At 42.9% G+C, this 24391-nt stretch overlaps 1 protein-coding gene across 3 annotated transcripts; it reads left to right on the top strand.

Moving 5' to 3' along the window:
* The first annotated feature begins 164 nt into the window (after positions 1-164).
* Positions 165-24391, top strand: LOC106745681 (tribbles homolog 2). Of its 3 annotated transcripts, XM_014621502.1 has the most exons (5): positions 3835-4493; positions 7691-7808; positions 10400-11113; positions 14131-14432; positions 21087-24391. In XM_014621502.1, exons 3-5 carry the CDS (start codon positions 10829-10831, stop codon positions 21538-21540), a joined length of 1041 nt encoding a protein of 346 aa, XP_014476988.1. In that variant the 5' UTR covers positions 3835-4493; positions 7691-7808; positions 10400-10828; the 3' UTR covers positions 21541-24391. The 3 variants fall into 3 exon arrangements, with proteins under 3 accessions (XP_014476987.1, XP_014476989.1, XP_014476988.1); XM_014621501.1 differs by lacking the exons at positions 3835-4493; positions 7691-7808 and adding an exon at positions 165-251; XM_014621503.1 differs by lacking the exons at positions 3835-4493; positions 7691-7808 and adding an exon at positions 2627-2705.

Below are 24391 nucleotides of genomic sequence, written 5' to 3'. Positions count from 1 at the left end.
GCGCGCTCTCTCTCTTTCTTCGTCCGATCTTCTTCGCTTATCGTATCCGGAGACGTCAAACTTGCGATCACATCCGGTCGAAGCAGCAACACCGCGTCGTGTTGTGACTAAGTGGTGACGAGTGAATTGAAGATTCCCGACCGCGACTCGACCCACCTCGATCGCGGTGCCGCCCGCGGACGTCCAATCGTCCATCAACCTACCCACCGATTCAGGAACGCACGGCGACAACGACGAAGGACAATTTGAAGGTAACTCTCTGCCGACCGAGATGTGCCGTATTGTGCAATGCCGAAGTTAGTCGACGCCGCTCTGCGAAGCGTCGCGGACGCGCCAAAGAAAGACGCCCGACGGGCGGCTGGTTGCTTGGGGAGAGTCCTCCGGATTTCCTGTCCGAATCTCATAGGAAACGCATTATTGATCGCGGGGTAACCGTTTTCATCGTGAAAATGTGACGATAACGCAGCTCGGAATGCTCGTGTGTACGCTGACATCGTTGATCGTCATCGTTTCTGCCTGCCGTGTGTGTACGTCGCGCGATTCCAGTGCAAAGTGCAGTGTTCATTATTGCGATGTCGATATATATCTACCGGTTGCGACAACTAATCCGACCTGATCGTGGTTTATTATTAATTTCCGCGCACGCGCATGCGCTAACGTGCGAGCGTGGAAACCGACGAAATCTCGTGACGACGATCATGAGTCCGCACGATTCCGATGACCGTACATATCTTGTCGCGTCGATAAGCGCGTTTTGCACCAAGTACCGCAATGCCATACGTCCGCAGCGACGATATTCGATGGATGCTGTTCATAGTCATCTTAAGATTTGCTTTTCTAGCCAATAGGTTGTGCGTTTTAGGCCGGGATTGCAGATTTTACCTTTAGAATGATACAAATGTACAATATATATATAGCGTTGAACTGAAGGGAAACGAAGTTCCAGTACAGTAGCACTAGTTCAGCTGAAACGAACAGGTTCGGTGAAGCGTACAGTATCTGAAGATGAATTTGAGAAGACCCGACAGTGAGTACCGCTCCGTGTCATCTGACGAAACTGACGTTGTGAAAGAGAAAAGAGACGGCCGGCGAAATGAAAATCGCGAGTGTAAGGAGGAGGAATCGTCCGTGAAAATCGTCGATTCGTTACGCCAATCTCGACAGCGCGTCGTCCGCGAACAAATTGATTACCGCTGCCGCGCGGACCGTTTTTCCCGCTCCGGGATGTCGATCGTTAATAGACGCGCGTGTCGAGCGTGCACGACGTCATGGTCTTTTTCGTGTGTTTCGTAACGATACCGCGGATCTGGATTATAATCCTTTTTCTGACAAAGCCTGCCGCAGATAGCGAAGGTCGCTGGAAATACATCCGCCGGGATAGTCTCGCTGGATTCGCGAGCGACGTGCGCTCCGCTCGAAACGATCTCACGTTGTTGAGCGTTCCGGAAACATTTTGGGGGAAGGGGGAGTAAGGAAGGGAATTTCTCAGCGAATCGGTGCTCGGTCGATTAATGCTTTGTTGATTTGTATCATTGGTTTCTTAGTTTCGAAGACCAGCTCAGGTGTATCGATTAAATTCGTTTCGTGCCGAAAACGTTTTCATTGCCCATTACACGCCGAAAAGAGACAAAACGATGCTTCCGACAACGTCCGAAACAAACTATAGCCATTGTATATACACGAGAATATCGCGCGGTGATTCCTCTCTCCCCTCCCCCTTTCCGTTATTTATTCCCACCGAGTCAGCACATATACCGTTTCACGGTGAATGAGTGTTTACGCTGAATGAGTGATTTGACGCAGGCACGGTGTGACCTCAGCGATTTTACATCCGGCGTCGCGCGTGGCTACACGAAAATAATCTCATTGTTGATGGCCGACAATGAGAAACACGCGCGCGGCCCGTCATGAGGTCGGCTCCGTCTCTCCTTATCTCTGATAGTCTGGAAATCGCGTCTCGCATCGAAATTACGTTTCCAATTTCGAACGGTTTAGTGATATGATCGCTTGACTTTGCAATTGGGATAGATTTTCGTGATAAGAGGCGTGCGAACAAAGTGGAATGGAATATGCGTACGACAGAGCCGGAGAGAGAGAGGGAGCGACGTCGAAACGGTATTGGGTAATTTATTTCGTGAGCTTGCGTCACATTTGTTGCGCGCTATTAATGCAAACTGACGCCCGCAATATCGCCGCGCGCACGACAACCACGCGGTGAAACTCCGCCATTTTGACCTTACCGAAGGATATCTGCAGTCGACAGTCGACGGCTCACGTATGCGTTTATGCCGGGGGTATATCGTGTGTAGTTTCGACACACACGCCGGTGACAACGATGACGACGAGCGCTGGTAACAGCGACGATGGCAGCAGCGTCGAACGCAACACTTTACTAATTCCGAGCTCATGATTTCGTCAGATACGCGTTTCATTGAGAGAACGCGGGACGCGAGGTGGGGAAGACCTCGACAGTGCCCCGGGTTTGCGCGCACCTGCCGGTTACATCGACTACCGACCGACTCGGCTGCGCTCCATCGTCGCCGGTCTCAGAGAGTATCTCTCGATTCTCCCGCGACGACAGTTTGATCGAGCGAGAATTTGTCGACGGAACGTTCGACGATTCAACATCCCTATCCTGATATCGATCGATTTTGTACAAAAGAAAATGCCGTCGGGAAAGCCATCGGGGAAGCCGTCGATGCGATGTAATTCGAGTGGCGGGGAAAACAACGGGCGAATACTGCGCAGTCCTCATTTTATGCACGAATTGTGTCGCTGCTTCGTTTTTTTTTACATATTGTTTCTTTTTTTCTTTTTTACGAGTGATAAATTTAGAAGCATTCTTTAACACACATTGAGGATTGCGTCACTTCGTCGTGCGTATCGCTACCACCTCTTTGGTTCTCCACTTGTATATATTCCCTATATATATTTTGTATATACCCCGTGAACACCAGAACATTACGACTATTTTCTTAAACGAGGTTTCTGAGTTTAATTTTAACAGTTAAATAATTTACAGCGTATGTTTTCTCAGACGGCATAAAGTTCAAAGTGCGGCATGTATAAACGAAGATAATTGATTAAATCATAAATATTCTATTTCAAGAGAGCATGGTTTGGAAGAAAATCGCTTTTTGATTCAATTATAGAATGGCCACCTTAACCCTCCGAGTGGCAACATATTTTTCATTGCCTTCGGAGTGAGTCATTTTTGTCTTCTCGATTTTTCTCCTCTTCGAAGGAGGGATTGTATGATGATAATACATACGTTAATATAGCTCAAGTTAATTTTATGCCGAAAATGAAAAAAGCTTAAGAATTGAATTTCTCTTTCTTATTTCAATATTGCGTTTAGAGTTATCAACCAAAGATAATATCTGCTTCGTACAAAAGTTCTGCAGTTACTCGAACTTCTGTAAGTTACTGCGAACTTTTGCAGATCGTTCTGCGAAGAAAGGAAAACTCAAGCCAGGATACAAATTGCGCTGTAAAATATTATTTAACTGTTAAAATCAAACTCCGAAATCTCGTTTAAAAAAATAGCGTGCCGGAAAATCCGGTGTCAATTTGCGAAATTACCGGTATAATAAATTGAAAAGGAACATCATATAATTTCGAAATCTATCATCAAAGACGCTGCTGCATTTTATTTTAATATGTCTGTATACATACTAACACTATGGAAAAATGGTTCTGACTATGATTCTTTCATTTATGTAATTGTAGTTACAAATACTAAACATTTTTTTCTCAGTGTTCCTTGTCACCAACTTTTTATCTTATTATCTTATTCAACCACAGAAACTGAGTTTTTTTCCGTGCGATAATTTGTTACACTCTTTAATTATTTATTTCCTCAAGTCAAAGTAAACGGGTGGGACGTGTGATTATTAGTTACGCTTCTTTTTTTTCTTCGAGTACTTGCGATATCCGAATTTAATTAAAAATCGTAGCTGCCAGCGGTTGCAAAATATCATCGACGTTGCGTTATCGAGAAATATCTGGAAGATGCTTTAATCAAATGCTTGACGTCTGTTCACCTGCCGATATGGCGTTGATCTTCGAATATCAAGATATCCACGTGATCGCAGATAGAACTGTCCCTTTCCGCCTTAAATAAATCATCTGACGAGAAGCGAGTCCGCCATACTCTCGATCATTTCGAACGAGATCAATCTCTGTACCTCGCGAAGAAGAGACCGACAAGCAGGCTGAGAGAGGGAAGAGGAGAAGGGCGCAGTAGATCGCGTTGTACAGCCCTGATCTTTGGAGCTTCGAGTTGGTACGGTTGTGTTGGTGTTGTCGAGTTTTGCGCAAGTACGTAGAAGATATCACAATGACGACAGAGTCGCGGCGAGTATCACCGGTTGGCATCTGCCACGTGAATGGCGTATGATTCTCGGACGATGTGATAATACGAAAACAGCGGCTCGTGGACGATCACGAGACGAATGATGTTTCGATCGACGGGAGATTATTCGCGATATCAGGTAGTTCCGATTAACCAAGTTACGATCATATCACGTTGTAAGAACTAAAATTGAGCAGAGTCATGGTGACAATGGGAGCGGCCCAGTGTGTACTGGGTACGACGAATTTTTTGTCACATATACTACCGCTCAGAAGTGTAGAGTATCTTGCAATTCCTCCAGCTATCGCCTGTATTCCTTTGTGCGACATTTTTCGTTTCTCGGATATTTCTACTTACAAGTGTTCTCCCTTTTATAAATTAATTATAGCTACGTGTTGCGATACAAAGTTGTGTCGTCATTGTCAAGTTTTTTTTATCACGAAATTACAGGGTGCTTCAAACTTCTGAACGATAGTGTAAAAAAATGGAGCTTCGCGATCATCAAGGAACTCTCGGAATCTCTTGGGGTGAAACCTCACTTCAAGCGAATGAAAATTCATTTCAAACGATAGTGAAAATATTGCTGCCCGGAATAGATTGACATTTCACTTTTAACGAGAGTTACTCGATTAAAGTAAATATTACACTTGAAAAAGAGTAAATTTTGCAAATTTATATTTTTTGACACGCCATTGAGAGCTTTGAAAGTTAATATTTTTTTTATACCAGTATTCTTAAAATATTAATAATTTTATCTGTGATCTTTTCAATTGTATGTCATTTAATCGATCCCATTTATATTGTATTTGAAAAATTTATGTTGATATCAGTCGTTATTTATCTATGGAGTAAAAGAACTCGATCTATAAGAATAAAAAGTCACTCCAATTTGCGTGACTATGGCTATTATTCCATTTTTCGAGTGAAATTTCACTGCAAAACATTTAGAAAGAAAGTATACTACCAATTGTGCCGCAAGTTAATCATGTTCTCTTTCGTTCGAAATCCTGTTGCCGGATCGCATCTCCGATGATTACGAATCACGCGTAGAGACAAGGTCGAATATTCACGTAGTTCACACTTCCTGCCTCTCGATATTCCATCGAGCAAACATCGATTGGTTGCACACACTCAAGGTCGGCTGTAATATTTCGTCACTAGCAATTTAATCGGTAAAATGCCCGTCTTTGGATGAGACTTCGTTGCTTGTTATCGTCGAGGCGTTAATTATCGTTGCCAACTCACCATACTGTTCCTCGACGATGTATGTGACCCTCCCTTCGAGGAAAATGTCCCCTCCCGCTCGCAGTACCTATTAAAGAGACCAACGACCGCAGCCACGCTAATCCAGTTCTTTCACCGTTCGCATAAATTATCATAAATGCTGTTATTTCGCTTTTATTTATCGCGCATTATCACGCATGCCAAGAAAAGAGGTGGCGTTTTTTTTTTTGCAAACATTCCTTATCATACGTAGAATCAAGGTATGCGAGAAAATCATTTTTCCCCAACATACATCGTGGGGACGGAATTTCTCGTTTCTGATGTAATCGTACAATGCGATTACCGCGGGATCGGTGAATTTTCATGGCATGCGATTGAAAATTCGGTGCGTCGCGGGATCGAAGGAAGACGTCGTGCGCATACACGCGCGCTTCTCCGCGACGATACGAGTCGTCGTGTAAAAACGAACGCGCGGCATGCCGGCTGTACGCTTCGAGGAGCTTCCTCAAGGACGACGACGCGATATTTGCATATCTTGAATCGGCAACAGACAATTATGCGAATGAGAATGTATAGCGCAAGCGCTCGTGCCAAGGGGCGACGCAGAGAAGTCGATTTTGACATTTAACAACGCGACTTTTGTTCGATTTCGCGACTTTTTTACTCGTTTTTTTTTGCCTTTTACTTCTATTTGCTCTTTTCGTCATATGATGCCGGAGCCGAACGGATTCTCTATTTTTTCGCACGAAGTCGAAAGTCCGAGGCCTCACGCCCGTCTACCTGTTCGATCGAATTTCACAGCACAAAAATCGACGACGCCCGACACGAGGGGAAAATGTCTTCTATTCGCACTTTTGTGTTCTATTCGAGCGCGAAATCTACGTTCGCGTGCTCCATCTCGCAAGACGACGAGATGCGGCTACTTTTGCGGCATAAGCTCAAGCGACCGATAGTGTGTTTTAGACGCGAAAAAGCTGAATGAACGCATCTATGTATTATCTATGTGTGCGCGCGCGCGTATGAGTTGCACTTGACAGCTCTATTATAATTTGATTTCGATTTTCTCATCGATGCGGTTTCCCATACTCATTTCCCGTGCACTGAATATGGATTTCGTCAATGCGGCGAGGGCGGGTATACATTGTTTTGTAAACAGTATGGATCAACAGCGTGTCATCGACATTTATCGGTGGTGGCGGGGCGCAAAGAAAGGAAAGCAAAAGAGAGCAGGGAGGAGGAGAAGCGTTTACGATAAAATTACAGCGTGAGTCAGAGCGAACGAATCGCTGTTGTCGTTGCTATTTCAGGCGATCTCGAACATTATTCGCGACGACGGCCACGGTAATGCGCGAATATTTTCCTTTCGCAAATATTAGATATACAGCTTAATTCTCGACCTTTTTAAAGGATTTTTTTTTTACAGAAAAAAAGACATAATCTTTCAATTTTCGAAATAGTCTCCGTTATTTTCAACATATTTCTGCCATCTTTCGGATGACTGGCGAAATTCGCTTCAAAAGAAGGATGGTAGTTTCGAGTTGATAAAGTCATCGATGTTTTTGTCGACTTTCTCGGGAGACTTGAAGTGGGAATCAACCAGGTGATGTTGCAGAGATCGGAAAAATGGTAATCCGAATGGGCGAAGTCTGGAGAATACGCCGCGTGAGGGAAAATTTCCCAACCTATATCGGAAATGACTTCCAAGGTTGTTTTCGCCGTGTGCGGCCGCGCATCGTCGTACAACAAACCTTCCTCTTTCCAGCGCCCGATAAAAGATTTTTTCCTTCAAGTGCGTCACTCAATCTAATCAATTGCTGCTGTTAACGCTCAGAGTTGATAGTTATACTGGTTTGAACAACTCATAGTAAATAACAACCTTTCTGGTACCACCAAATACACAACACTTTTTTTGCGTCTTTTTTGGTTTTTTGCGAATATTTGGTTTTGCGGTACTGGTCGACGGTTCACCCGGATAAATCCACGATTTTCGCCTCTTGGGATTGTCATAAAGTTTTTCATCATCAGTCACTATTTTGTGCAAAAAGTCCTTCTTTTGATAGCAGGGAATTTTGATAGCACGGATATAGCCATGTCGTTTTTCTCTGTTTTCAGAACTCAGCACATGCGGAACCCAACGACCCGCCTTTTGAATCTTACCAAGCTTGTGTAAACGTTTCGAAATGGCTTGTTGGGTCACTGCAAGTGCATTTGCAAGCTCTGATTGAGTTTGGTAAGGATTTTCTCCCAAAAACTTCCAATTCTTCGTCTTTAACTTTCTTCGGTTGTCCAAGGCGTTCTTCATCCCGGAGATTGAAATTGCCATTCCGAAACTTTTGAAACCACTTTTTATATGTTATAAGATATAGCATTTTCATCTTAAGGCTAAGCAAATTCCTTAACCTCGGCGGCATTTTTTTTCAGTTGTAATACGAAAAGGGGGCAGTATCCCAAATCCTGCTTTTTGAACGACATCGTTTTCACTACTGTTTTTTGAAGTTATCTCAGCAGCACTGTCAACTTATATACCTCATTTTAAAGCTGAAGGCGCTTTAAAACAACTATGCAGCGGGGAAAAATTTAAATTTGAATAGATGATGTAGTTGATTAAATGTAAGGGTCAAACATTGAGTTGTACACCTAATAATTTCGTTTAATGTCCATCGCCCGCATCGAGACTTTCTTCATACATGCACGCGATCGTTCATAAAACCGTGACGTAATTTTTTCCGCGCGTCAACGGGGTTACTTTCTTCTTTAAATCTCCTTGAATACAGAATCTGGTACAATTATGGTGTTTTTCACTAACTCCGATTTACTTTGTAGCAAAATGGCAGAACCAATTGTTGTCATATGCCCACTTCGAGTACTACATGCGTGGAAAGAACCAACTAACTAATCAGTTGTATTTTCTGCAAAAAGATAAAATTTAGAACACTAATAGATCTAAGGATCGATAAAAAGATTATTATGTCATTTTTATACTTCACAGTACTGCTGTATATTTTTTTTGCTTAGCTCTAATTCAATAAATTTAAACTATAATACACATTCTTACTTGTTTAGAGTAAATAAATATAAAAAATAAATGTCTAATGATATATAATAAATCTCTCTAAGCAAATTAATATAATGTGCATATTCGCTATAATTATTTATACGTTGTAGTTTATCTCACAATAATTAGAATCCCCACTTATAAATAAATGAAAGTTATCGAGGTCACTTTGCTTCAAAACCAAATATTATCCAGACTCTGTATTCAAGGGACTCCGTTCTTCTTCAGCCTGCAGTACCGTTTCTTCGGACATCCACGCGAACGAAACAAGAGTGATTGATGTCTGCGCCACGTTGTTCTGTAACTCAGAGATGCTCTGAGATTTTTTATTGAGAATTTTCGTCACGGGGGCGGTGGTGGATTTTTGTTTTGACTGATGCGAACGCGTCACGACGCGATTTTTGCTCATGTCCGAACGTGCCTTCTTATTCTCGCCGACGTTACGTCTGTTGATTCCCTGCGCAATTTCCGCAAAATTTGCATCATTCCGCCTTACATTAATTATATGAATATCCGACGCAAATACGACACGTATTTATCTTGTTTTCCACCGCGCAGGAATCCACACGAGAAAGAAAAGAGACGAAAAAAAAGATGTCGACGCGCGTATGATTGCTGATAGAATACATTACGATAAGCAGGCGATTGCTAATTAACGCAAAGCAAACGACCGGAAATTGACTCAGGGCGGCTGAAAACCTGCCGTCGTCACTGTCTCCAAGCGATATCCCTGACCTTACGATATCCCCTTCTCATCTGTTGAAATTGCGCCACGAGGCGAGAATGTCGAAACGCCGTCTTTTGAAATTGTCCGTGAATCATATTATGGACTTTACGAACGGAACTATCGTCGCCGGGTCGCGTTTGGGCGTGTATGTAACACGTAGGCGTAATTGTAGTGTAAGTGCCGCCATGCCTCTTCTGTTATTTTGGCCAGGGCCACCTGCGCGGATTACCAAGAAGGAATATAAAATATTTCTTCTCATTCTCTAGACACGATTGCGACGCGAGAGGGGCAAAGTTACGCGCGCAATTTTATCGCGATTAGACCTGAGAACATTCCAATAGGCTTGCGACGTTGAATTAAAACTAAAGAAAGAAATTGTAACCATTAGTATGGCGAAATAATTTTTTACAGCTCTACGTAATTCGTAGTCTGCTTCTTAAGGGGATGCTAAAGTTGATGACGAAATTGATAAATGTCAATAACTTAGAAGTAATTCTCAAAATGTTATGTTACTTAAACGCTGATACAATCATGCTATTCTTTTTGTATTTCTTGTACATATAGATTTTGCGTAAATGTAAAAGCAATGTATAAATGAGAATGCGAGAGATGTACGCTATGCTGTTTTATCATATTTTAAGGAAAATCTATAACCAAAATATATAAAAATGATTTTACAAACTTTTTGTATTTTCTTACGCCTCCACATTTAACTGAAAACGTATTATGTTTTTTTTTTTTTTCATGAATGAACATTTATATACCTCTTTCTATTATTCGCGTATCTCTATTAGATCAACTGATGCATCAATAAGAAAATTACAAAAGCATCAGTAGTGACAATATGCACATTTTTACTACTATTCTCTTTTTGGATTAAAATCTGAAGAAGATATAGTAAGGCCGAAAATGACTATAATTTCAGTAGGAGATTTCTCTCAGTGTTCAATACAAGTTGAAAGCACGCAATTAGAAACGATGCAACTTCGCCTGAAACGTAGCCGTGGAATATCACCTGTTCCGTTCATTCATGTTACAGGATTAGCTCTCGAGAGCGACTGACTGATTGGTTACCCACGAAGATCTCTCTCCGTCCAAGGACCCGTCGCAGCCGACACTGCGAAGAAACGACACTGCGCGGGCCCGATAGCACAAGTGATATTTCTAACTATAGTTAACGTACGTAGAGCTTAGAGGAGCCAAACCGTCGTGTGAAACCGTCTCGTACCTTATGTATACATACATATACAAGCGCACGTATACCATCCGATGACGGTACTCAATCTGATATCCAGTGTTAAGTACAAGTGACGCGAAGTGTGTTCAACGCGAAATCATATTGCGAATTCGCGAGTCACAGAAGGGACACCAAGGAGATACCATCAGTAGTGAATCTGTGCATATATCGGGTGTACCGTGCGCGCACGCGATACTCGTGTAACAGCTCGGTGTGTCGAGACGGCGCAACATGAGAGTGGCCAGACAGCATCCACTGCATCTGCAAGCGCGCGCCAACAATGGTAAATTCTTGGTCAGCCCGAACAGTCAAGATATTCATCATCAGCAGCAGCCGACCAGCGACGAGACCAGCACGGTGTCGACGGTGGTTTTTCCGAGCTGCGAACCGGTGCCCCACGACCTTCACGGTGGACCGACCATACTAGGGGATCGATTTCTACTTCTTGGTCCGGCAGAGGGTAGCGCTCTTTATCGTTGCTTAGATGTACAGAGCGGTCAGCAACTCGTTGCCAAGGTCAGTACCAACGTCCCAAGTTCTGTGGGAATTATTAATCTTGACATATGGCTAAGAAGGGAGTAGTCATCTGTAAGAAAAAGATGCGGCCAAAATAAAAATAAATGCTTTGATTCAATTAAACTTTCGGATTACGGGCCTGTGATAATATATGCAATTTAATTATGTTTGTTGTTCATTTCAATTGTACATCTTTTATTGAAAGAACAATATACCGTCTTTAAACCGGTAACACGTAATGTTGTATAAATAACACACTGAATTGTAGACCGGGGAAAAAAATAATAGATCAACAGAATTCGGCATATTCGGTATATTGTTTTTGTAAAAAAAAAATATATATATAAGGGAAATAACCAAAGTTGAATTAATTGTGCAAGTTTATGACTACATGTTACTTCGACGTTTAATTGACGATGGCTAATCGATTATATCTGCTTTTTTCTAACAGATTATAGAATCGAATAAGTAAAGACTTTAAATATGTTAACCCTTTTAGTGCCGGGAGCCGATATATCGGCTCCTGCTACACCGGCGAGAAGTGCCAGAGCCGATATATCGGCCCGCACCTTGTAGCGCTTTACTATTCGCATTGCGAGAGATCTCTATCAAAATAAATTTAAAATACGTTATAAATAGTCTAATTTCATTACGAGAGAATTAAAATAAATAATTTTTAAATATTGCTTTTCGTTTGGTTTTTATGAGCCTTTTACCAAATCCTAGTAAAATCGGCCGGTTATCTTCGCATAAGCACCTCTTTTTCGCCCGGCACTAAAAGGGTTAAGTCATAGGAGAGACAGAAGCTAAAAGGGTAAATTGGCTGATTATTTCTGTTGTTTTCTAACAGGTTATAAAATTGAACAAAAAGTAGAGATTTCATAATCATCTTTAACCCTTTTAGTGCCGGGCGAAAAAGAGGTGCTTATGCGAAGATAACCGGCCGATTTTACTAGGATTTGGTAAAAGGCTCATAAAAACCAAACGAAAAGCAATATTTAAAAATTATTTATTTTAATTCTCTCGTAATGAAATTAGACTATTTATAACGTATTTTAAATTTATTTTGATAGAGATCTCTCGCAATGCGAATAGTAAAGCGCTACAAGGTGCGGGCCGATATATCGGCTCTGGCACTTCTCGCCGGTGTAGCAGGAGCCGATATATCGGCTCCCGGCACTAAAAGGGTTAATATTTACTTCGCATTGCATTTTCCCTAATTTGCGTTTATCCGAGACCTTCGATTTCGGGTTCGCGATCGATATTGTCGTCTGGTATTATACCGAATCTCGATATTCCATTTTTCTTTTCTCTTAAGAATCGCAAATGGAAATGTCCCATGAGATTAACAAAGAAGATTAACAAACGCATGATACGAAACACGTACTCTCTTGCCATGTTTTCATTAATATTTTATAATCTCCACTTGTTATACAATGAGTCGTTTACATCATCGCGCTGCGAACAAATACAAGGCTGTTACTTCGTGCACTCGCAACCTCACCACATCGCCTTGCCTCCTCCGACACATACACACGCGTCTTGCCTCACTGTTCGTTATTCATAATCCCTTCTAGAACCCCATCGCTGTTTTATAATTAATATAATTGACAATTACGCGAAAGCGTCACGTGATCCGCGCTTTCGCAAGCCGTGTAAGAGTCTGTGATTTCGAAAAAGTAAAGAAGGATATTAGCGATCGCGATTAGTTCAGTCTGTCACAATCGCCGGTCGGAGAACGCAGAGGTCGCGAGCGTTGATCTGGATTGACTATAATGCAACAGTCTCATCGATAGCGAAGGGGTTCAAGGGCGGATGGTGCACGAATAAAACACGCTTCGTAGTGAGCGTTTTGATCAACTTATTGTATACAGGGTGTCCTAAACTCATTTCCCGCGTTGTGCAGGTTGAACGGGTGAAACTGACCAGAAAAGTCATATATCATTTTGCGAAATTCACAATAGTTAATGAGGAATTTTGTCATTGGACAAAATAATTAATTCCTCATTAACTATCGTGAATTTTGCAAAATGGCACATAACTTTTCATTCATTCTACCTGCGCATCCCAAGAACCGAGATTTGGGATACCCTGTATACTCATGATTTTATTCAACGAAATCGGATAAGGTCGTGAAGTTTGCTCGTGAAACCTGGAAAAAAATATCCGAACGAATACTCGATACTTTTCAGTGGAATACCGCTTTTTCTGTGTCGGGGGCATTACAAAAGCGGCAATCAAGCCGATCAGGGCGGTAGGGGGAGAGATGATTTCGTAAAGAATGCATACCGGTGCTCTTATTAAACTAATGAGACTCAAATGTTGAAACGGTGTCAGATTTCGACACGAGCCAGAATGAGATGAACAGCCGAACTAATAACGAAGTTCTCGAAGTAGTATCCGTCTCGTTTACAGTTTTCATAATTTGTCGATGTTAATTAGATTCTTCTTTTTTATCCACTCAGCTTTATCGCAAATTATGTCGTAGATTACACGGAGTCCGAGTTACATCAATTTAATTATAGGGTTGTCGTATAATTATAGGTAAATATAACTTCGCGCATTGAGCTGATTCAATATCTGTAACCCGATCATTAATTAGAATACGATTAGGAAAACTGACATCAGTCCCTGCCGCTGTCTAGCGAGCGAACGCAATTTTATCAGTCTCGAACATCGATCCTGATCGGTATCATATGACGAGGTGAGAAATCAAGGCCATATATCTTAATGACTTTCATCCGAATACGCCAAAATGTATCTTTAATATCTGCTCAGAATAATAAAAAAATAATCGAAGAGATTGGCAAATAATGGTTCATTTCGCTCTGATCCAAAACAGAATATCGGCTGCTAATGATCATTAATTATAGATCAAAACACCCGCTATCCGTTCACCGATACTTCTATAATAAACTTTCGGTGCGCCTTCCGCCGGCGCACCCTCGATTCGTGGATAACGACGACGCGCTGGGATCGCGCTTTTGTTGTAAATTGCATTTCCGGATTGATTGCAGGCGTTGACCGTGGGCGACAAAGGTTGCGAGGCGTTGCTGCAGGCCCACCTTCGTCTGGAGGGCACCGGCGCTGCGAGTGGTGTAGCCGGTGTCGTGGAGGCGCCCGGAGGCCGGCGCTATCTCCTCTTGGAGGGCCATCACGGCGACTTGCACGCCTACGTAAGGGCACGCAGGAGATTACGCGAGCCGGAGGCGAGGCGGCTCTTCCGGCAGGCTGCCAGGGCTGTGGCGAAGTGTCATGAATACGGGGTTGTGTTGAGGGATCTCAAGCTCCGGAAGTTCGTTTTCGCTGACGAAGCGAGGTACGTAGCGACACAGTCGTTTATTCATCGTTCCGAGGATTCATATTTCTATTTATTGAACCGTTAACTAGTGAGATGTACAGTCGGCGTCGTATATGTTATACCGTAGATCGAAAATTACACGATTTTCAGCCTTACGTTGTGTACGAATAATAAGGTCAAAATCATTATAATTAGAGTCATTATAATCCTATTATATTCTAATTAGAGTCACTTGTGTGATTTTCAACCTTACGGGTTATATATAAGAATGAAAATCGTATAATTTCGAGAGAAATTTTCTGGCATGTAAGGACGAGAATGGGAACAGATGATTCTCACCAATTGTCTTTGCCGAATTTACAATTGCGTGAGATATAAATAGGAGACAAATACAAAATTTGTATCACTTTAGAACTTGGTTTTTACAAAGCTGAGAAGACGCGATATATTTTTCTTATATTTTTTTGCTATTTGAAAAATTTTTTTTTTCACCTCGTACCTCGTGGAAGCTCAAGAGAAATTCCGAACGCATTCTTTTTCGCAAGTCGCATGAAAAGCGAATAGATGATATACGTCTTTTGGATTGAAGCGAAGGTATCAATAGCACGCGTGCAGAGTTCGTGTCTGCTTTTCCAAGTGAAGGGGAAATCGATTGCTGTTGTGGGTGTTTTTCTCGTCGGGTGACCTCTCTCTGTTCTCGGCGCTGAAAAAGAAGTATGAGCGAATATGGAAATGAAACGATTATGAACTAATTCGTCGCGGATCTGGCTTGGCGCGCGGTCTATTATGGGAAAAGGGAGAATGCGTATCTCATTCGCGCGCGGAATATATCAGAATGCGATTTATAGTGTATCAAATATGGGTCTTGAAAACAAGTCTTTTTAACTGAAGTCGAATCGCTCGGCCGACGCATTTTAATAACATATAGTAACACTGTTTCCTCGATTTTCCTCGAATGAAAGTAATATAAAGAGCAATCCTACAAAAAAAGGTTTGATTGAATTTACCTGACAAAATGAACAAAGTAAACGTGTTTTGGTTGATGGAAACAGAATTTCTGTAATTGTAAGGAACGAATTTGATTCATAAAAAACCAAAAATTCTGTTTCTTTTAACGGAAACGCATTTGGTTTATTCGTTATCAAGTAAGCCACATCTTTTTCCGCGTAGAATCGCTCTTTACTTTACTTTCAAAAGTTACGGAAAACGAGAAATTACTTCTATTACATGTTTATGACAACATCAGAAAGATGGGATTATTCGTTACGCTTTTGAGCTGCGATAGGCAATTGTAACTGGATCAATCACGTTATATTACTTGCCATCGTTTGCAAAGGTACTATTGTATGAATAAATCTATGTAATAATAAATAAATCCAACTAAAACATATTTTATTATTCTTTTTTTTTATTATTATTTAAATATAATTAACTTTTCAAATTTTTATTAGCACTAAAGCAATAAATGCATAATATATAAGAAAGTTATATTCAGTATGAGATTTTTTTTTCATTTGTATTTCAAAACCATTGGAAAAGTTCCATAGTTTTTGAAAAAAATGCTTACTGAAAACGCACTGAAATTGAAGATACAATTAAAATCGGATGAAATTAGAATTAAACTTTCCAAATTGGATCAAATTAAAATACACTCATATGAGCTCGAGTCTTGTCAAACTCTCAAAGACAGATGTATCGAATACACCACCTCGTGTGAGGAACAAACGATAATCAATTCTCGCGAGTTACGAGCTGTATCTGCCTATTTTCTCACGTTCATTGTCCCTCGCCCGCAATTCCATTGGACCACGTCGTGATTTAGGGTGTATATTTGCGAGCGGCTCGCTCATACGCGACGTTATCTCGGCGTGACTATCCGGCGGTATGATACGCGACGCACCCACTGTCACTGCAACATGCGCAGGCAACAGTCAGCCGAACGAACAACCGAGCAAGTACATGAACAATAATAACACAACAAGCAGCCGTGAGCCAGACGGGCGTGCGTGTCGTGCCGGTGTCGGCGATCGAGAGATCGACTCGTATGTCGTTGTTGGCCAATCCACATTCCTGCCGCTCGGCGAGCTGCTCCCAGTCGCGTGCGCAACGTAGAATAAGGAGAGTCCGGGGAATGTTGCAAGACAGAAAAGCATATTGGTTCATCGGCTGAGTCGTTGCTGCTGCTGCTGCCGCCGCCACCGCGTGATTTTGAAACGTAGTTTAATTAAGAAACGCGCGCGCGTGAACGAATCGTGGCTCGTTTTGCCGCCACCACCGCTGGCTGTTGCCGTAGGGCAAAATCGTCCGAGACGATATGAGGTGTTCTCAGTGTTTGTTGATATTTAGATAAATTATGTAAATAATCATCTAGATGAATGAACAGATCATTTTTATTTTTATCTAGATGGAATAAATACATCTTCATCTTAGATAAAAAAATATATTATCTCATCTAAAAGTGATCTAAAGTGATGTGGTCCATATTTTGAACTCACTTTTCGATAAAATAAATGAAATAATATGGACTTATGCGTTAAGCCCGTATCAGATTAGGGATTGGAGATTAAATTTCAACGAATCAACAAATTTCGGCTTTGTTTCCTTTGGTCTGTTCTTTTCAGCTGTACTGCTGAACTGGTACAACTAAAAAGAACAGACTATTTGTTTGAATTGATCAATCTACTTTAAGCCTATATCAAACTGCTGACTATGAAGGCCGACCCGACTGCATATTACGACTGCCAATTCTTAATGGACCAATTACAATAGACTAGTTACACGACATTTCACTATGATGGGCCCTTCAAGAGTTGACAGTCGTAATCGCTAATCAGATCGGCCTTCAGTCAGTAGTCTGATATGGGCTTTATATTATAGAAGAAGATTGAAATAATGACTGTGTTCAGAAAACACGGCGATTAGCGAGCGATCAGTGATTATTGGTTTTTTTTTGTTGGTTCGTTAAATTTAGAGCGATTACGTTGACGAATTCATAGCGAATCTCACGCATTCGCGTTTCTCTTTCTTCCGATTGGCCGACAATGGACGAATTAAGCGATCAAATCAGCCTTTTCCCGGATGTTCCTTCGTATGGTAGTTCGACCTATGGTAATTGCTGAATACATCACGCGCGTCTCGGCAGAAACGCACATTGTGCGGGCATGTATACAACGTACGTGCTATATACATGTGTGTGGTTCGCTCGTCCACGGTGAAAAGCATAATTTGGGCCCGTGCAACCGGATTTCTCCCTACGCCGCGCACGCGTTTCACAACGTCGCTGGCAGTCCGGTTCGGCGCCGAATTCAATCAAGATCGTAGTTCGTGAGAGGTTAACGATCCCCAAGTAAACCGCCGATCTCGTTCGATTCTTCGCATGGAGGAAGGAAAGATAGAACTTTATTCCTAAAGCCGCAATAAATTCAAAAAGCTGAGACTATCCGAATATCCGTGGCGAATCCGTTCCACAACCGACTAGTTTTCTGAATATTTCGCAACTACCGAGAAATACCTGTTCTTTTTTTCGTTTTTTTTTATTCGACCAGCTATAAGTCATAGCTGAAATTGTTTATGGATATCAGCAAACGGAAGAGCGATCCAAAATTTGCATACTACTTCGAGGCTCTTAAGAATCCATAATTGCGTCCACGAACACAGCCGATGGTGATTAATGACTTCCGTGACTGTCGTCAGCCAAGATATCGTTGCCGCTGTTGCTCTCCTTCCACGAGAATTGCGGCCCTATAATTATAACATCGACGGCGGAAACAAAAGTTAGCTAATCGCACTTAGGCAACTATTGGGTTCCGAGTGGAGAACCGTAAGCTCACAAAGAAGGGACCATTCGAGGATCAGCGGACTTTTGGATATCCCATGACAATGTATTTCGCGATCTTAGATCTGTCGAAGAAATCATCGCGTTTAGAATCCGCGGTCTAGCTTCCGCAGCGGCGGAGCCGAGGTTCTTGAACCCGGCGATATCGTGGCCGACGACCCGGTGAAAGTTTGCGAAGAAAGCTGCGGTCCCTCTCTTTCTCTCTCTTTCTCTCTGTCTCAACAAACAAGCGAGCGGACGAACTCGCATTTGGTTCATCATGAACGGTCTAACGTGTTATTGCGTCCGTTTGATTCATCTGCTCTCGTGAGAGAGGCCATTGACATTCGTTCGTTCGCTCGCTCGTTCGTTCGGATTGTCAAGATCGTGTAACGACTCTCTCGCGTGACGTGTGTTCACGAAAGATCCAACTTCGTGACGCCCGATGATTCCACCCGGTTCCATGGTATCCGGGTTAAGTCTTGATCCTGGTGACTTTCATCGGGAGATTTTTTATTCGCGTCAGGCGCTATCGCGCGTTCGAGCATAATGCGAAAGGAGATTAATTTGGGACACCCTGTATATAAAATACATTCGCGTTTTAAGCTATGCATTAAAATACGATGAAGATTAGAGATAACTACAAAATTACAGAACGCTAGATACGGTCCTACTTTGGGCGGAGCTAAGCGACCTCTCTATAATAAATTTTGGTCCCGAAGCTTTCACTCCAAAGAGGTCCTACTGTATTAAGCTAGCAGGATCACATAGAAGAAAAAAGGATAAAAAAAGAAAACATTAGTACAAATTCAATACTTTGCATTTTTACTTTTTTTTTCCTACGTGGTCCTGCTAACTCAATATCAAGCTAGCAGCGCCGTTCTTTTTTCCTCCCTTTCAAAACGGCAAGCGGTACAAAATTTTTATTTTATTATCAGTACAAATTAGTACGAAATAAGTATTAAATATTTGAAAAAGTCCGGTTTAATTCTGCTGATTTGGTCCTGCTGGCTTATAAGAGGTTACTTTCTCCACTGTTTCGCTATACTGTGAGCGGGGAAATATAACAGCTAATTTCACGACAAATGATAAGACTGTTATCTGAGATAATTCTAATGTGTCTCTCGCAGATTGTATATCGTACACTGAACTATATGTGCGCGTCGTGTGTTCGTCCGAAATGATTTATAAATAGAGAAATGTGTGTACCTCCAGGAGGCGGCGGCGGCGACGCGCTCTCGCCCGAAAACAACTCCGTCCGTTTTCTCGCGCCAGTTACGCCATTGCGTTACAAATATCGTGGGTGATCGGGAAACTCGTATCGAGAGCTCCAAAGTTACCTAAGAGCCAAGAATATTACGCACGCGGTCGCGCGGGTTTCCGCGTTGCAGGTTGATCAACAGACGCAGCAGAGTCACGACCGGCCACCGTGCTCTCTCCTCCTCCTCCTTTTCTCCTCCTCTTCCTCCTCTCCTTCTCTTCCTCATTTTTCTCCATCTTCTCTTTCTTCTCCTCCATGCTTCGGTTATTTCGTGCTACTAAGACTCGTTATTTCGTGCTACCAAGACTGGCGAACGATCGAGGCTATAGCGACGACGGCGATGGCTCAATCGCAGTGTCCTCTTGCTAAATTGAAATACCTTACCTTCGAGCGCGCACGTAAAAGGTTGCGAACGAACGGAGATATCCGCGACTTCGTTTCACGAACTCCTCTCGCACGCAGGCTCTCGCTCGGCAGCCACGTCGCTCGGCAACGAATAAAGGGCTTGGTACAACATATACTTAAAACACGCGGAACGAATTACACACGGCGACGGGGGAAAAAATCGTCTCCGTCAAGATTTCGAGCTTCGTGCGCTCCGTGGCTCTTCTCGAAAATTTTTCTCTGGTTTGGCATTTGTGGATCAAATTGACTCGAACGAGAAATTATATAGTCCACAGTTATTAAATTTTGAATTATCCCACATATACATATAGAATTATTTTCTTAAGTCATACGAAATTGTTGATTTCTTCCTGTTTAGAATTAATGCATTATCTTCTCCTATACTTTAAATTATAATCGAATAAAAGTTATAGGGTTTAAAAAGATCTATTTACTGATCCTATCAGATCTATCTATTTACTGATCTTATTAGTTTAACCGTAAATGGCATAGCCAAGGTCAGGAGATAAGGTCAAGTTAAATTCTTTAAATGTAATTCCCTATTTTTTATTGTATGTTCTTACAACTCTCGTTAAGACGTTTTCTGAACATTATAATAAAGCTTCTTCTAGTTAAGAATTTCCGGAGATCTTTTAAAATTCATCGTGCCCTAGCACAAATTTGTCGAGTTTTTTTTCTTGTAGTATTATAACCACTATCTTTCTAACAATATTACCACGGATCAGCTCTCTTGTCCGGATGATAATAAACACGTTCGTGTGTGCGCGCGCTAACATATGGTCTATTCATTTCAGCTGAACTAATGATACTAGTTGAAGAAATTTGCTTACACGTTGAAGCGTATGAAGCGTGTATATTAAATTCTCAAGCCCCAGTGTGCGTAAATTTCTTAAACCAATGCGGCGGAACTAGTTCAGCTAAAAAAGAAGAAAAGGAAGAGACTTAGAGTCGCGCAGAATCTCATCGGTTCGCTTCCCGGCTTTCTCGCGAGCGATCAGATATTCTTGCGCTAATCGCCAACGCCGCGAAGTGTGTTGCAAGGGTGCTAAAGCGAGCACATGGGTCATCGCGTCTCGCTATATGGTAGCAACAAGCGTATTCCGTTCGATAAACAGCTTACGAAAGCGCGCCGAGACAGCTCTCGTATCGACGACGACATAATTGTTTTCTCTCTCTCTCTCTCCCATTGCAGAACGCGGCTCCGCCTGGAGAGCCTGGAGGACGCGGTGATCGTGGAGAACGACGACGACAAGTTGACCGACCGCAGGGGCTGTCCGGCTTACGTAGCGCCGGAAGTGCTGCGCTCGGGACGCGCCTATTCCGGCAAGGCGGCGGACATCTGGTCGCTGGGCGTGCTGCTCTACACAATGCTCGTCGGCCGTTATCCCTTCAACGATGCCGAGCACGCGTCTCTCTTCGCCAAGATCTCGCGTGGCCTGTTCGCGGTGCCGGAGGGCCTGAGTCCGCGCGCCAAGTGCCTGATCCGTTCGCTGCTGAGGAAGGAGCCGTCCGAGCGGCCGTATGCCGAGGACGTGCCGCTGCATCCCTGGCTGTCGAAGCCGCTGCGGATATGCGCGGCCGGCAGGTCCTTCGCGTGCCAGGACCAAGTCGTACCAGAGCTACCTACCAATCCTCGACAAGACTGACTCCCTCGTGGGAGGGGAATTATTATTCCACGCGCAACCGCGTCGTCACTCCCGCATCATCAGCCTGGTGCTTTTTTTCTCATGCCGACGGCCGCCGTCGGGTCGTCGCCGAGTCCTCCAGTCGAGAGGCGGTGGTCATCAAAAGACGGAGGAGGAGCTGTATGACTTTTTTCCTTCTCTCTTTTCCTCTCCCCTTTTTCTTCGTGTTTTTCTCGTTCTTTCCGCGACACATTGGCTGTGTTCGCGCGGGGCAGCCAGCTGTCCCGCGTTACTCGCGTATAGGAGATATCGGCGTCGTGTTATTTTATATGTCACGTACGAGGCGCGAAATGTGTGAAGATCGCGTGAATCTGTATTCAAGGAAATAACGTTCGAGCGAGAAATTCGTATTTAAAAGGGAAAAAGAAAAGGCAAATTAAGGGCTGTGCGTACATACCACGCATAAATGTATGCACACCTCGGCGGTCAATGTGTCTTAACGGCAGCTGAATCACACACACAACATACATATACGAACACATATACACTCACGCGCGCGCGTGCGTGCGCGCGCTTCACCCCAGATTCGAGTTCGCGACTCGAGTCGCGAGAGTAGGATTTCCAAACTGCGGATTATAAAATAACAGTCGATTCCCGAACCTCGCATCGCAGACACGACGCGGCCAAGGATGATCCCGATCCCTCTCCTTTTCGCCGGTGAAGACGGCCTAGAATATAAGATAGCAAGTACTTCGAAGATAGCAAGTACCAATACACAATCGGATGAGAGTAATAATCGTTCTCGGTGGAATTAATGCGGAGGAGAGCGCACCAAAGTCTGTCCTAGGCCCCCCCTCCTCCCCGTGGTTGATCTCCCTCTTGTTCAGCGTTGTACAATTTGGCGTTGAATGGCCAAAGCTCGAATGAGGTCGAGTCCACTCTAGTCTTGAGACAACTCAAGGTCCGAGCGCTGAACGATGAAAATGAGTAATTAAGAGGAGTTCTCCCTGAAGCGGTGGTCATAACTTTGGTCAACTCTCCGCCAACAATTTCGGAGGCAACCTGACGACGCAAGTGACGATATTATACACTCTATTGGCTAAAGCATCGTAGATTCGAGGAAACACCGCCGTTATTGGGCCAAGCAAAATCGCGTTCCCGCCTTGTTCGCTCTCGCACGCGAGTACACTCGCGCCGAGTACTCGCGAGTCCCTTTTGTGATAGAATCCAGCGAATTCTAAGCGACAAATGTGATACATAAATTACGATACAGGTTGTTTCGCAAACGAGCGGATTACTTGCGGTCATCTGTCTCTGAAGTCCATGTACGTTAATTGTTGTCGTTAAAAACGATCGAATTCGATGTTTGTATTTGCGCGTTAGGCATACATCCTCGACTTTCTCGATATTTCGCGTTTGCGTCGCATCTATACGATGATTTTTACGCTATACTATATAGAGATATATACATATATACACATACAGTTGATCCATGTATATACGAAGCGAACAGCGTGTGTAAATTTACCTGAAACGAGAGAGAACTGGAACGGTAATGTAAATTCAAGTAGAACCGGTGAGCTTTATACGTATAGCAAAAGTACATAATATAAAGCGACCGAATAAACGGGCGACACCGAGGTCGAGACGGATTCGCACGTTTCGGGAAAGAGAAAAACACATAATGACTCAGCACGAGAGAAGGTAATTGCTTAATGACGAGCAGGTGTTACTAGAGCAAATCGAACGAGCTGATGAACAAAGAGTTTCTAATCCTAAAATCCGACTCTCGCCTCGTTCCCGTTTTGCCTGTCATCATTGTATATCGGAACGTCAATCAAATTTATCTAGACGGGCGACATCGAAGAAGAAGAAGAAGGGACATTTCTCGTCTTGCACTCGGCAACGCGTTCTCCTGTTCTCCCGACCTGAAAACATTGCCTAGAAAGTTCAAGACTGCTTGGACATGTGGCCTATGTAATTAACTCTATTAGAGAAAACCGAAACGTCGATCACGCTGAATTTCTAACTTAAGAACAATAAAAGAATACGCTTCCTGGATCGCTCGGAACGAGCAATGAGCGTCCATGAATATAAATGTGTTCATTGAGGGCGATGTTTTCAGGTGGAGTGCTCTTCTAATAGTAAAATAAGAAAAAAATAAATCAACCGAAGGACAAGAATACCTTCTTCTGATTATCAGACCTCTGAGATCATCGCTTGAGCGATATATACACATACACAATCACACACACAGCTCACTAGGTAGGAATATCGACTAGCTGGTCGATGCGATCGAGTTGCCTCGGTACGATTCCGATTTCGGCGAATCGAAGCGTTCTTTTATTCGAACGACTTCGTCGGGACTTTCGGTTTGTAACGCACGAACTCAAAGAAGGCAAAAAAGTGCAAAGACGCTACAGCGTTATCGATCGAAACGAAATCACGACTTGATCTTTAACTCGATCCCTCATGTTCGACGAAAGTACCATGTGTTCTTATATTTCAAGGTATTTTATCTACATATTTACCTACCGACCGACCGACCGATCTACCCACCCACCTACCTACCCTATCTACCTATTTACGTGAGCTCTTTTGTAACTTCCGCGAGAGTTAAAATATAAGAGAGAGACTTTTTCCTTTTTATTTTATAATCCATGAAGCCGAGTAGTACCGGGCTGCCACAGTTCTACGATTCCTCTCGTATCATTTTTTTTCAGTCAGGGTACCAACGCGCTGCGCGCGTTTCAACGTTTCAACCATGTATATACGTTCGACATGATTAAATCCCCATCATTTAAATCATTAGGTGCAATAAGGGAATATCATCATGTACATATAGGCAAAATAAAGTGACGTTTGTGACGGA

Source organism: Dinoponera quadriceps, unplaced genomic scaffold (assembly GCF_001313825.1).
Source record: "Dinoponera quadriceps isolate SergipeBrazil2010 unplaced genomic scaffold, ASM131382v1 scaffold1441, whole genome shotgun sequence".
Taxonomy (NCBI): Eukaryota; Metazoa; Arthropoda; class Insecta; order Hymenoptera; family Formicidae; genus Dinoponera; species Dinoponera quadriceps.
Note: the sequence above shows the minus strand (reverse complement) of the source record. Positions and strands in the feature narration are given on the sequence as shown.